Source organism: Numida meleagris, chromosome 10 (genome assembly GCF_002078875.1).
Source record: "Numida meleagris isolate 19003 breed g44 Domestic line chromosome 10, NumMel1.0, whole genome shotgun sequence".
In the NCBI taxonomy this organism is placed as follows: domain Eukaryota; kingdom Metazoa; phylum Chordata; class Aves; order Galliformes; family Numididae; genus Numida; species Numida meleagris.
Genome location: NC_034418.1, coordinates 2,968,753 through 2,983,469, shown reverse-complemented (window position 1 = coordinate 2,983,469; position 14,717 = coordinate 2,968,753). Strand labels below are relative to the sequence as shown.

The window sequence follows — 14,717 nt, the reverse complement described above, 5'->3', positions numbered from 1 at the left end:
TATATTGTTCCTATTCAAGATAAAAGTCAGTCTAGTTCTAGATTTCTGCCTTAGAAATGCTGTTATAAAGTGAAACAACCAGGAACACTATCACAACAGAGATGACAGAACTAGCATACCAACCAGCAGGATCACATGGATCAGATAAATGTGCCAACCCCGATCTTTCTTACCATACTGCTAATCCGTCCCATACAGAATGGGACGGCTCAGAATCGTCCATCGTAAGGGATCGCTGCTTTCACACACAGCTAGAAATCCTGAGGGCATACTAGCTAGTTTGTGTTTCATGGTCAACAGGTATAGAGTAGTAGGTATAGCTATTTAATAAGGCAGTAACTCCAGACCCATGAGTCTTTACTCACTTTGGCACAACACCAGCTTTCAAGACTGAGTCGGCACCTCCACAGAGCAGTACTTGTGCCATTTGGGCAAACACCAACACCTCCACACCACATTCCTCTGCACAGTCTGGATCTGTCTCAACAGATGCACTGAAATCAGGTCACAGTAATTCTGCAAGGTGAGGACAGATCAGTATTCCCAAGTAATTCACTACCGCACACAGAACAGAGAATAGGTTCAAAGTATATGCAACATTTTATTGAAAAAATACGAATGTTCTGTACATAAAGTACAACTCAATGGGCTTGACAAAACCTCCAGAGACTTATTGGTTAATGAAGGTCATCTTTTCTTCCTTTTCCTTTAAGAACATAAAGCATACAATGAAGCAGCAGGTCCCTTGTACTTGTGCAAGTGCAATCCCATCACTGTGCATGTAGCACAGCACCTGGCTCTACACACGGGACTCCAACATGCTCAGTGTACTTTGATGGATGGTCTGCAAGAAATTTAAAGCAGGGAGGAACTGCACAGGACTGGTCCTTCCATCAACTGATGATTCAAAATTTGTTATGAGATCTCTGTACTCCTAAGCAGCCTTGTGTATCCAATATTTCTGACAAATAAATACAAAAATAAATAGGGATCTGGCCTCACAGAACCTCAAGTCTCAGAAGCAACACAATTTGTAGCAAGCTACATACATAATTCCAACTATATCAACATAATTTATTTAAATCTCTATCAATAAATGTATTAAAAGTATAAATTCTTATCCAATACTGAGAGTTTAGTTCTGGAAATAAACCCAGAAAAAAAAAGCTTTTTCAGTTCTCTCTTACAATTTAGTGTGCCCATAGAAAATGCTTTATAGCTGAACTTCAGCAGAAACTAGCTGCTATAATAATGTTATTCTATTCCCCAAACCTAATATAAAAAGCTTTTAAAATCTTTTTACAGTAACTGGCTTTCATGTCCTAACTTTACATACAGTTACTAAAAATACTGCACATAGCAGTGTTGTCCAAAAATAGGTTTAATGGCAAAACTACATGCACAAATGCCGGAGTATCAAAGCAGAAACTGAATAATGTGGCAGCTTCACAATTAAATTATGCTGCTAATCGGATGGTGTAACAATACTGCAACCCCAAAAGATATGTATGTTGCAAACGGAAAGACAATGAACAGAACTGGATGAGGAGAAAGTTAGGCAGAAAAACCTTTTTTTTTCTTCTCCAATTAAAACTGGAATGTTCATTATCACCAATAAGGTCAATGTAGGCCAGCATCAGAAATTTGTACTAAATCAGGAGTAAATTGTGATGACTTCTCGTCCACCTCCTCTGACAAGTAGTACTCTCTCCAGACCCTCAGTCAAGACTTCAAGAAACTCCATGTCTGTTTCAGTAAAGTCAAGGACAAAGAAATGTTAAAACCAGAATGCACAATGATTATCCTCCCCCCTTTCAGAATGGTAGTACAACATTGGATTCGGAACATTGTAGGCAATGAAAAACAAGAGCTCTGAACAGTCCTTCTCAGTTTGTACTTACTTCAACCCAGGACAGGAGAAATTTCCCTAAAGGCAGACTGAGGGAAATCAGATTTTTTTCCAGCAGTTAAGTGTTACTTGTGGCTGAACACATTTCTATATGCTTAAGTTGTGAAATATCTCACTGCAAGATGCCACATGAGAGCCAAGTTTAAACTGTACTATACTCAATTTGACACACCTGCATTCATCCTTCTAAACAGATATAGATATGGTGGCAATGGGACAGAAGTAATTAAAGTTGTTTATAAATGCACCAAACCAATAATTTTATTTACAGAATTTAACTACTAAGTTAAAGTTCTACATCTGAGAAAATCCCTAGATGACTCAAACTTCCCCCCTTTTCTGCAAAATACTAGGCCTCTGACTATTTCAAAGAGAAATTGGTGCTTTTAGGCAGACTCACTTGCAGTTACAAAACCTACTTTTTGTGCACACCAGTCTCACAAGTTGCATTAGTGCATGCTTCAGTATGAGCCAGAGATGAACTCCAGTTTAATTTATTTTCAGAAATATTGCTCCTTTTCAACATAAACTACTGTCAACACAAAGGTATTGGGGGAGAAAAGACAAGGAATACACGACCCCAAATGTTGTACCTGCTACTTATTTCTGAGTAAAGTCTGGAGTTTGGAGAGAGAGGCAGAGTTAGAGGAGGAATACAGTGGCTTAATGTAAGTTTTATGAGTATTTCTGAAAGCAAGATTCTTTCTCTTTCCCAGCAAAATGATCTGAACACCAGGCTACACAGACATTCCCTCTCAGTTGCTCTTTGTGAATATTGCATACTGTTTGGTCACAGGGGCTCAGCCTCCCTAGGGACAGCTGTAAGGAGGAGTAAGTACCATCACCCAAAGTTACGCATAGCCTCAAGTTCAAAATCTCTCCTGCAGCTGTAGCAGCTGTGGTTGAAACACCCCTTTGCTGAGGAGAAGTGTTTTTATCTCTTCTTCAGCCAGCAAGCTGTTGTGTAACAACTGTTACCACTGTTTCCCTCTAGAGTTAAGAGAAAACTGCAATCATTTGGTCTGTGATTTGCAACTCATGATACACATATTTTTGGCACAGTTCAAAGGAAGGCTTGCTAACATGACAGTACAAGTCAAAGCTGAAGAGCAGCTCTGGACAAAAAACTGGAATGCCAGGAGGCTCAGCAGATTGCAACACTCAGCTCTGGCCTTGCTTAGAGGCATGGCGCAAGTATCCCTCTAGGTACCTAAATACTGTAAGTTTGAATTTTAATCTTACCAGAGCATTGCATTTGCAGCTAAACTTCCAAATCCAGAATGTACCTGAGATACACCTTATATGCACTTCCTGCTCATTCAAGTTCAGACATTGTCCTCCCCAGAGCACTAACTACTGTGAATGCTACCTTAAACATCTGCTACATCCACTATTGAGAATTAATCTCCAAAGTCAGCACTGTGGACTTAATTCCTGGATGCAGTCCCTAGCCTTTAAATGATGATGTTTATCATATAGCAGTCCATATGCCTTTCAGAATTAGCCTTTGCTCCTGCCCTAGAACATGCTAAGTGTTGTCAAACTGTTCAACCTTTTCTCTAATGACAAACTAATCACAAATGAATTGCGTGTTGTTGCACAAACAAGACTTGCAAGGACTTGGTAAATTATGTTAAATAAGAATTGAGACAACACTGAATTCAAATCTACAAGGCTTTCAGAGCAACCAATGGCAAATTTCACTTTAAGCAATTACTACGTAGCAGCACCCAGTACTCTCCACTCAGTGGAAACTGTCATTTATTACAGCCTGACATTTGTGTCAAAACAACTTCAGGAGCACACATTAAAGAAGAAGTTTGTATACCAGGCTTTGACTGAAAGGATACAGTTCTCATCACCATCAGTGTTCTTTGGAGGACCAGGCATATTAAGGAGAACAAGTCTGGCATCATGGGATCTATTAACAATAACTTCATTCAGCTTCACTGCTGTGTGCATCCTTCGGACATTAGATTGATTCCTGCAGAAGAAGCACATTTAGACTTACTGTTAGAAACATGCCTCTGAAAAGTACCATGTCCAAGAAGTCCTTAAAAGCATACCTTAAGTCTCCCAAATACTCTGTTCAGTGTCAACTCAACAAACAGTACATTTCTACAAACAGTGACAAAGATACTAACAAGATTCCAGAGTCCTTTGGATACTGCCAGTCCATCCATTTTAAGACCCCTGGAGGTAGGTCTCCAACTGCTGAAGATACACTGCTCTTTAGGAAGCACATTTTATAAAAAGGACTTACAGTTTTTCACAAGAAGCTAAAAACACATCTGCCCAAGGGGACATGCTCTTTGACCATGGCTGTTTGTGACTGCAGAGTCTCCAATTCTGGCAGCCTTCTCTAGATCCCCTCCTACAGCAGCATAGACCTCTCACGGCTCAATACCAGAAAACCATTTTTCTCGGATTCATCAGAATGAAAACGTAGGTGGGCAGCACCGTGTTCCATCCATGCTCTCTGTGAGTGAACTTGTCTTTTTGTGCGGAACAGCATTTGACATCTCCAGAAAAAGTCTGGTTTGCTACAGATTCCTACACTACAAATGGTTGGATGCATGCCTGCTTGCATGCAGGACTTTACTGGTGTTTGATAAAGATTTTAACCTTTTCTTCAGTTTGACACTAATCAACCTCTCTGCCTGGTTATTTGCAAGAAAAACCTATGATCGGAGCATCTTTGAAATCTCAATCACACTTTCAAATTTCAGCAGCCTCTTGATTCAAAAGTTGTGGGAGAGAAGGGAATAGATGCAGAATGATCTCACAAGCCTCTGTTCTTTCAGAATCCAGGTACGCCATTAATTCTGTACATAGGCACGTTATCAATTTATCAGAATATATTACCACAAAATAACATCAGTTCATGCAGGAATAGAACTGGAAAGTATCCTTTAGAAATTCTGAGTCAGGAAATGTTTCCTTCCTACAGGAAATCAATCATTATTTCGGTACTGCAAAAGGAAAAGCAAAACAGAAATAGACTGATAAAAAGCAGAATATATTTCCAGTTGTGAGGATTCTATGATTTTCCACTTGTTTTCTTTCTTCATTTTAATGTATTAAAACAAGGAATTAGTAGACAGATTGAATACGAACACACAGTTTTCCTGATTCAGTTTTACATGTTATGAGTTAAAGTCTTCAGTAACCTTGCTGCTCTTCCAAATACTTTTGCAAGAAGTATTTTATATATACAGAAAATAGAAGATGCAATAGTATGATTAATATTTGCTATACTAACAGCACAGTCTATCCACTCTGAATTACCTCTGTTATTTCAAGTTTTATTTAACATAGAGCAAGGACATCCTCTGTCTTCACCATGCCAGCTTCAGGAAGCCACAGACAACACAGAGAGGCACCAAATTATGTTTACAGGAAGCACAGAAGAAACCAGCACCAGAAACTATGCATTGTTATTAACTATGTATAGCTTTAGAAAAGTAATGGAAAATTAAAGGCTTGGGATTCTATAAAGTGACATTTAAAACTTGCATCTCCCCAGAGATGTGAAGGTGCAGACTATGAGAAAGGGTTTGTTATTGTTGTTGTTTTGGTTTTTAGTGTTTGTTGTTGTTGTTGTTGTTGTTGTTGTTGTTTAAAGAGTTCAGAAACCACCAGAAATAACCTCATAGCAGTGTTGAGGAAGGCTCCCACACTTTGGGAGATACTTTGCTTAAGAAAAAAGGTTCCGACCTGTAATTGGGTTTTTTTTGCATGACTTGTCAGGATAACTTAGTTTGTTACATGCTATTTAAAATGATACTTAGCTTATGTCGCTAATCCTGCTCCCTTTAAAACCACTGCTAAGACTGCTTAACTCATTTTCTTTTCTTTCCTTCCATAATTACATATATTTTTCCTGCTCTTAGTTGAGATAATGAAGTCTTCCCTCTCAACCATCTTAAGGCACTTCTACGTTAAATATCAAACTTACAAGTTTTCCCACTCTCTGAAAGCATGGAAGAGGAAAAAGTACAGGTAGTTAACACCAAATTCAGCAGAATTTCTACAGTATATGAACCATATATGATTTCAGCCTAAAGCAGATTTGATTTCTCACTGTGTTATTCTCAAAAAAAATCTAACTTTGTCAAGTATGCAAAGCTGGCTGAATGAACTCTTCATGTAAGATGCAATACATCAAGAGATCACAGGATATTTGCATATTTTTATACTAAGCCACAAAGAGCTTCACTTCTAGATATTCAAGGGGTACACACGTAGTAACACTAAAAATGTTGCTCTATGTCCATGCTCCTTCAACAACAAACCCATCTCAAAGGCTTTTAATCACACACATATTCTATTCAGTCAATCATCATCATCTGCACAGCCTCTTCCTTGCTGTATTAAACATCTCTACTCCACATTAGATCAGTAAAGTTATCAATCTTTTATTAATTGTGATTAGATCTGTGAAATTATCAGTCTGTTTCTTTAATTGTGCATTTTGTTAATGTATTTGGGAGGCAGGAGGAAAGTTATAATAGGCTTTAATATCTCCAGTATAGAATTTGACTATATCAAGTAAAATACTGAGGAATGTGAGCCACATTTAATGTTAGAGATTTCTCAGGAGGCTAACTGCTCTCTTTTCAGTAGTCAGGTCTCAATGTTTATTGTGCAAGTCTAAACCAAGGATGAGAAGGGAAAAGACAATAAACGCATAGCACAACTGGACTTTCAGGAGGTGCAAACCATTGACTCTGACAAGACTCACGGTTTAATGCTGATGAGATCTCTAAAGCTTCCCACAGCACTGCCTCGGTTCCGCTTCTCAGCATCACATTTCTCTTTTGTCCAGGTCATCTGAATGTTCTCAGGCACGGTGTCCCCCTCATCTTCTTCATCTGAGTACAAGCTTTCCAGACGTGCTATTGAATGTCTGTCCTTGACTAGCTGAGCCTAGAGGGCATGTGAATGACAAGGTGAACAGAGTTTGTTTTACCATGTATGGTTCTTTCTAAGCAGTGGTAGACTTTTTGTTCTATTGTATCTTTTATTGTGTACAGTCAGTTTAGTGCCTGGTACAGCTCAGATACTAAATGCCTGCCCTAGCTAAAAATCCTACATAACCAAACTGACTTTATTTAGATGATTGTGAGCCATACAGAATTCAGGCTAACAGATGCCTGTATCTATACAATAGAAAAGAAAAAAAAAAAAGGCACTCCATCTCACATCATGACATGATCTGAAGCAATCAATATTTGACACAAAATTGATGACAAAAAGTTGGACAAACATGCACAAAAATAAGACTGGACGCTTAGAAGGCTAACAGTCCAACCCAGAATGAAGTTTTCAGTAGGAAAACAGGATATTCTATAAACTGAGACAAACCCCAGATATCCCATACAAATTAAAACCAAGGTCAAAACTGGCTTGAGACTTACATCCTCGCGTCACTGAGCAACATTTACACTGCAAAGGGGAACACACAAATTGTTGCTGCAGCTTATATGCTGCCCTTGTTTTTCCATAAAACAAACGATTTCTAGCATGGGTTTGAAAGTATAGCAAGGCTATTCAGTGACAATATGCAATTTTGGGTAACAAAAAGCTACACTAAAAGTATTTCCTTTTAGCTTTAGAATACAGGAGCTTAATTTAGAAGCAGCTATTATAAAACATTACCAGGAAGGCACTGCGTCATCCACCTCAGTAACCCATAGTAAACAACCACAAACGACATACCTCCCTTTCCCGCTCTGTTTTTGTCAGCCTCATTTGCCTCAGCATCTGAGATCTCTGCTCCATCATAAGAGTTCTCTCATAAGTATATGCTGAAATATCACTATTATGCTGCAGAAATAAGAAAAAAATATTGCTCTCAAGTCATAATCAAACACCATCGTTTCCAATGTAAAGTGAAAAACAGGCTCAAATCCCTTACCATTTCTACCACTTCTACCTCTGCCTCTATTCGGAGTTGATAGAGGAAAGTAGCCAAGTCCTTCTTCATCTGGATGCTGTTGTCATCCATCTGAGCCACAGTAAAAATTCTCATCTTGCATTTTCTCCAAACCTGGCGAGGGAACATAAATTGTCAATATAGTTATCTAATAACACTCCGCTTTATGAAATGAACTTACCAATATAACTACTGTTGTTTATCACTTCAAGCAACGCCACTGGGCCTTTTAGTAACGCATACCAAAGTAATTGGTAACAAACATTCTTTTTCAAAGCTCCTTACTTTGTGCTGTTTGAGTAGAAAAGGAAGTAGCATCAACATGCCTCCATCATGCACAATCCACCACACATCAATGTTGCCTTCATTGTAACGCTCATGGTTGCTGGGGTAGAAAGACACATTTTTGGGAACCAGCAGAGCCAGATGGGCTGCAGTTGTGCAACGAACAGTACCTGCCAAAAGGGGAAAGAACAAAACATTACCTTCAATTCTGCAAGAGTCATTACTGTTTAAAAAAAAAGTTACTCACTGAGCAAATGTCAGCAAACCATAAAAGTTATCACTTACATAAAGAAAAGTACATACTGGAAGGCTTGCACATACAGGTCAGACCAAGCGATGCAGCTAGGATAAAACAGACTTACAGGAACACTAGCCTTGTTTCGTATCTGAAATAAAGGCTGCGACCTTCAAAGCTAAATACAAGGAAGAAGCAGCTGTTCTGTTCTAATTTGTCTGTTGAGCAGTTGGACCATCTGAGACAACAGGGGAATGACAGTGATAGAGCAAGGGCAGCGTTAGCTCCCATAGTAAGGATGACTAGACTAACACCTGTGGAAAGAGATTATCTAGGAAAAAAATAATAGATCGCCACGAAAATAGAATCTCTCAAGTCCATCATTTTGAAGCATTCATTACAAAGATGAATTTTAATTTTGAAGAACTTTCATAGGCCTCTTGGCTACAATAAATGATATTTCAAATATAAATCAGTTTTGTAAGAAATCATCTACAGATAATTTGCTTATTGCTTTGTCTGAAAGCATAGATATACTTTCCCCTCTATCCACAATCACATTAGCTGGTCTCACATGAGAGATTTCACTTCCCTCATGAACTTTGCCACAGTTGCTGTATTTAAACCTTTTGTAACATAAGTCTAAAGGCTTTAGACTTAAAAAAAAAAAAAAAACAACACACACAACCCCAGCAATACCATATATTAGATCACTTCTTTTTTTTTTTTTTAAAGACTTAAGCTTTGTTAACTCAACATGAAGTTCATGATCAACAGAAGAAACAAAAACTAAAAAAAAATAAAATAAATTTCACAAGGATTCTGTTAAAATCCCTAATGTATAATGTATGTGTAATAAACACCTTGGCGCACAATGTTTGGTCACACCAAACCTTCAAAACTCACCTATAAACGTCTTCCATGACCTTGGATCTTCACTTTGCCTCCATCCATATGGCCATCCCAAAACCACAGTATTATGTTTCATGCCACCAAGCCCACAGGACTGGATCAAGTGGGCAATTCCTTCTCGAACTTTATTGGCTACAACTACTTGACAGAATCCTTTCACCTTCTCAATGTCCATCATATTTTTAATAGTCTGGAAGACAGTCAAGGAAAAACCTCATACACAAGGAGAACTCCACGTCTCTGTCTATCATTTGATTACAGTGTCTGTTCCTGATCCATATGACCACAGGTAAAGCACATTTTAAGGCAAAGTTCATCTCAATCACTTTCCTTAATAAAACAGAAGAGAAAATGCCCACTCATTGTATATAATACCTGCTCAAAGCACAGAAAATTCTCTACCAAACATAATTATTTCCAAGATACAAAGCAAGCTTTTCTTTTGGGTTTGTGCTATAATCTCTTACTCATAAAAATTGCAGTAGTTAGTGATATCTGTTACTACCTCACGTTCCATTTTCTAATCTTAAAACATCCTCCTTTCTAAACACAGTTAATTAGCTTCACTCGGATTTCCAGTTTCAGATATCTATTTGTCGTTTGCTGAGTTATTACATTCATTTAACAAATATAAGCACTAAATCCCCACTTGAATCCCATGAACAGGCCACACAAGAATACCATGCCCTGTATTTGTTTAAAAATCAAACTCACTCAACCTGTAGGCCTATGAATTCATTTTTCCTTTTTTCACAGTGTTCCTGTACAAAATCCCTTTGGGGAAAACAACGATACACAGATAGGACTCAGAGGAAAGCAGGCCTATCATGTCAAGTTTACACAACGAGAAGGATTAAATCATTTAGGAACTAATTTTTAAGACCATCTTTTAATACATTTTGTGATAAATTTATCACCATGCAGAAACACAGTACATTTGCTACTTTATAATAATTGAAAGTCACTGAAATGTTTCTCGTTATGTTCAGAAACTAAATATTAATCTTCCCTTCATTAATCAGCATACATAAACTCCCAGAATAATTATTTTCTATAAATTAAGAGGGTTTTATGCAGTCAGGCTTCTTATACAGGTAACAAGTACTTATCTTATTATATTCTCAAAGACAGTTGACAGCTGAAACATATTTGCAAGCTCTTTAACAAACAGCTGTAGCACTACTCAGCTCGTACTGTATTTCATGGAAGTCTTACTGGTATGCTTTTTGCCATGAAAGATTACGAAATTCCTTAAGGGATTGATTTAGTGCACTGACCTGTTCAGCAGCCTGGGCTTCTCCATAAGTTTCCAAGAAGTTCCCTTGGATGACTGATCCTATGATAGTCAAACCTTTGCCAGCTTTCAGCTGGGATGCAAATGTTAACAATCTAGGGTATTTTACATGCAAATCTTCATCGAGTTTCAAAAGCACCAACAACTGAGGCCTGGAGAAAATTAAAAGAGAATTTATTTTTTATTAATGAATTACAAAGACACTCCTGAAAAACTGCCTCATTCGTTACTTTAATTGTGCCTGAATATCAACTCTGATAACTACACTCTATCTCCTCCATTAGGAAGGCTTTAATTAATAATTTATTTCTCTTGATTCAAAGCAGATTTGAAGCACTGAGGGAACTGTATTGTTTTGACACTCATAAAACCCATTCACGTACTTAGCTTCAGAGATTTTCATTAGTGCTTTATTACATGGTTGATTTTTCAAGGCTCTGTTAAGCACAACTATAGTACACCCTTTGTAAGAAAGATCTGGATGGACAGCCTATCTCATGCCAAAAGTTTGGGAAACGTGAATATTTTTTATCACTCTGCTTTTTGTCCTTTAAGATATTTTTACAGAGTAGTTACATTATTTTTCTCTCTTAGTTATGGTTAAGCAAGTTCAAAAAGACTTAGACTTCTTTTTTTTAAGGGAAGATTCCTACTTCTCTTGTTTAGAGCCTGACAACAGCTGTGCAATACATAACTCAGAGAAGAGCTCAGTAATCTAGCTTAACATACAAAGCCACAGGGAGAAATGTTGGCCACTGTTCCAGTTTTTAAGCCTCAAATGGTAGCAGTGACTTCTTCATGCCCTCAGCAAATTACAATGGGCCTCCTAATCTCTGCACTTGGAAATCTTAGCAAGTACCACTTCTGAATATGTATTCTGAGCATTTAAATTCAATCACACAGATCCCCAAAATCTTGCTTGGAATCCAATTTAATGCCTTATGTGTAAATAGACAATCAAATCACTGCATTCTACCAGTCTAAAATGAGTACCTCCAGTTCTTTGTGTGTGGAGGACCCTCCTCCAGTCTGAGTAAGGCATATCTTGCAGCGCTGAGTGAAAGACCCCGGATACCATCACCCCATTCCTTCTCTGCACTGTGAAGAACACACAGTTCAGCCATCATTCAGTTTTATGAGCATTTAAATGCACATTCACAATCATGATATACAGAAATTATTATGAGTTCAATACTGCGATGCACAGCATGCATCACATGCACATATATACATCCATGTGGGATGCATATCACATGAACAAAATGCAAATATTTCAGTCAGATGTGTATGATACCACCCCTTCCTGCATTTAATTCGTAAACAACACTCCTCTCCAGAGCTTCTCAAGCATAAACACAAGCATTTCAATATTTCACTTGCAGAAATCAGGTTATACAACAATACTATAGCCAGATTCAATCAGACATTAACAATCTGCCTTCAGCTGTCCTGGGCCTGAAGCAGTTCTGTGTGGTAAACGAGAGAAAAAGTCCCCAACCAGGGTTTCTGCTTACATACCGAATCAAACATCTTCAGAAGCTTAACAAAACAAATCCCAAAGATTTCAGTGGCTTTCATCTAGTACTGACACAATAAAATAATGAAAAAAATATATATATTGCTAAGAAAAACCCTCTCATTCTATCTCTGGACTGTGAGATTCCTTCACTAACTGTGGCACAGGCTGGAGATTGTTAATAATTAATAGAGCCAATCTTCTCCCTACCATCTCCTATTCAATTAATACTTACCCTTGATATTCAATGTACTTGTAAATCATTCCTGCAATTAGCATAGCTACCAAAGCATAATACCAAGATGAAATGAACATCAGTGCCAGGCAAATACTCATGCCTAAAAATGAGAGAGCCCTAAAACAGAAAGCAAAGATATTAGTGAGCAGTGGGATAGAAAAGCAAATGAATAAAGAAATACTAACTTCAATTATTTTTTCTTCACATTTTCTATATGAACTGCCAATGAATAAGACCTCCAAGGGGCTCTCCCACGTCTCCCACAGTTTTAGTATCCTGTTGTAGGAACAAAACATTATTTGGGTCTGATCCACTATGAATATTACACTGATGTCCCATTGTCTAAAATCAATATCCAGAGAAAGAGAACACGTCCACAACTCTCAGAGAGAGGCTTCCCCCCAAATCCATGTTGTAGCTCACAGACCAAGGTGAGCTACAGGTGCTGAGCATGCTGGACATTTGCTTACCAGTGATAGTATTTAAATCGGGGCCGCCAGTTTGGAGTTCTAAGAAGCGTTTGTACTGCACATGCTAGATTAACAAAGAGGTAACACATCAAGAAAAACCTGCAGAAACAAACAAATAACGTGAACAAAACTTCTTAGCGTACACATTTACAGACTACAATTACATGGATTATTTACTATCAAAATATGACTACCATTTAGTCATTATTAGCATGAATTATCACAATACAGTTCTTAGAACTTTCAACTGGAATTGAATCTAAATGTACCTGCAACATCAGCACTATCTTTTACAATATTCTGTATTAGAAATGACATTTTCTCGAAGAAAATATGCCTATACCAAAACCATGTTTATTCACAGAACATTCCAGAACTGAAACAAATAGATTTGTAGTAAGAGCCACAGGATAGAGAACTCATAGAAATAGCAAAAAAAAGAACTCAGGCACCAGTAATTTGTTTTACCAGTTTAAGGTATGGTTATGAAATACAGTCAAATTAGTAAAGCTCAAAAGCACGTTTTCTGTGTTTTGTTTTTGTATTCGGTTTTTTGTTAGTTTGTTTTTACAGTAACTCTTACATTGAGAGAATTGGAGCCACCATGTCCAGGGATGCAATAAGGATTCCCAGCTCAGCAATTAACGCTGTTAATAGAAGAGCCCACGTTGGTTCACCGTTCGCTTTGCCATGACCAAAAACCTGAAGAAAGAGAGACATTTTCCACTGTCACCACTAGATATCAAGCATACTTTCCACATATTTCATAAGTGGATAATAAAAAAAAATGGCAACCTATTCAGAGAAACTGTAATAATTTTCCTAACACTTTTTTCTCTATCTAGAGCAAGGAGTCAATTATAATGCCTTTCTCTGCTTCACCAAATTAGATGTGAATGTTCATAAAATTACCATACATTCAAAATCCTTTAAAAACGTTCCATTTTTAACAAAGGAAAACAGAGCACGGGAAAAAAAAAAGTTGATCTTCACTTCAATGCTGAGAAAGCAAATCTGATTTCCAGGAGCATAAAGTCAAATCACTGGCTAATTACTATGTACAGAGAGTCATTTTTTAAACATGTACCCAGAGGAAAGGAATAATGTTGTCCTTCGCTATCGCCTGCAGCAAGCGGGGGGCTCCAGTAAGGCTCTGTAGACCCGCTCCGCAGGTAGAAAAGAAGGACCCAATCACAATGACCCACGGCGAGGGCCAGGAAAGGGTGCCCACCACTAAGTTCTTGTTCACTGCATCGCCGTACCTGCAGAGAGGAACAGCAAGATGTTGATATTTAAAGGAGTATTTTGATACTCGTGTCCCGTTTTCTTCGTCAGTTATAAAATGTCATTTAAATATTATCTATTTGATATGATATACCTATGACATTCTCTGCAATGGGAAATATAGAAATTGGCAAATAATCTTAGTTACTCCTAATACACAGCTAGGAAACCGATTTCAGCAATTTGGATTTTTTTTTTTATTACTTATTATAAAATTCTTACTTCATCGTCAGAACGTGATTTCATACTTTCATTGGGAAAGATCTGCATTTCTTAACAACAACAAAAAATCTGATTTTTAAAACACTCAGCACAACCCCGCATCAGACAATCCTACAGGCAGATTTAGTGGTTTTGTCTGGTAGTTTGGTTTGTTTGCTGTCCCCATCAGACTTAATTATATTCACATGCACTTCTCTGTCTGTCCACATGAAAGAGACAATCAGCGTGAGAGAAGCTTTAAAAAAAGAAGTACTTGTAGACTCTAATACTGGAAACACTGTTATTGGATTTACAGACAAACATGTTAAATAATAAATTATTTAAAGACAGAGTTTACCAAATATTAACCTCTATCCAGTTATGGATGTCTGGTTGGGTTTCTTAGTTTGGTTTCTGTGTGAGAAACATACAACT

General features: G+C 37.7%; 1 protein-coding gene across 3 annotated transcripts in view; it reads right to left on the bottom strand.

The window, feature by feature from the left end:
- The window catches only part of SLC12A4 (solute carrier family 12 member 4), a 48,422-nt gene continuing 34,282 nt past the window's right edge, over nt 578-14,717 (bottom strand). For all 3 annotated transcript variants that reach the window (XM_021408254.1, XM_021408256.1, XM_021408255.1), the window contains exons 12-24: nt 13,885-14,059; nt 13,381-13,499; nt 12,798-12,896; nt 12,325-12,444; nt 11,567-11,671; nt 10,557-10,725; nt 9,274-9,469; nt 8,133-8,302; nt 7,830-7,961; nt 7,631-7,738; nt 6,654-6,838; nt 3,760-3,893; nt 578-1,746 (exon numbers count right to left, since the gene is read on the bottom strand). In XM_021408254.1, coding sequence (XP_021263929.1) covers nt 1,655-1,746; nt 3,760-3,893; nt 6,654-6,838; nt 7,631-7,738; nt 7,830-7,961; nt 8,133-8,302; nt 9,274-9,469; nt 10,557-10,725; nt 11,567-11,671; nt 12,325-12,444; nt 12,798-12,896; nt 13,381-13,499; nt 13,885-14,059 — 1,804 coding nt within the window. In that variant the 3' untranslated portion in view covers nt 578-1,654. The remainder of the gene's footprint in view (nt 1,747-3,759; nt 3,894-6,653; nt 6,839-7,630; nt 7,739-7,829; nt 7,962-8,132; nt 8,303-9,273; nt 9,470-10,556; nt 10,726-11,566; nt 11,672-12,324; nt 12,445-12,797; nt 12,897-13,380; nt 13,500-13,884; nt 14,060-14,717) is intronic.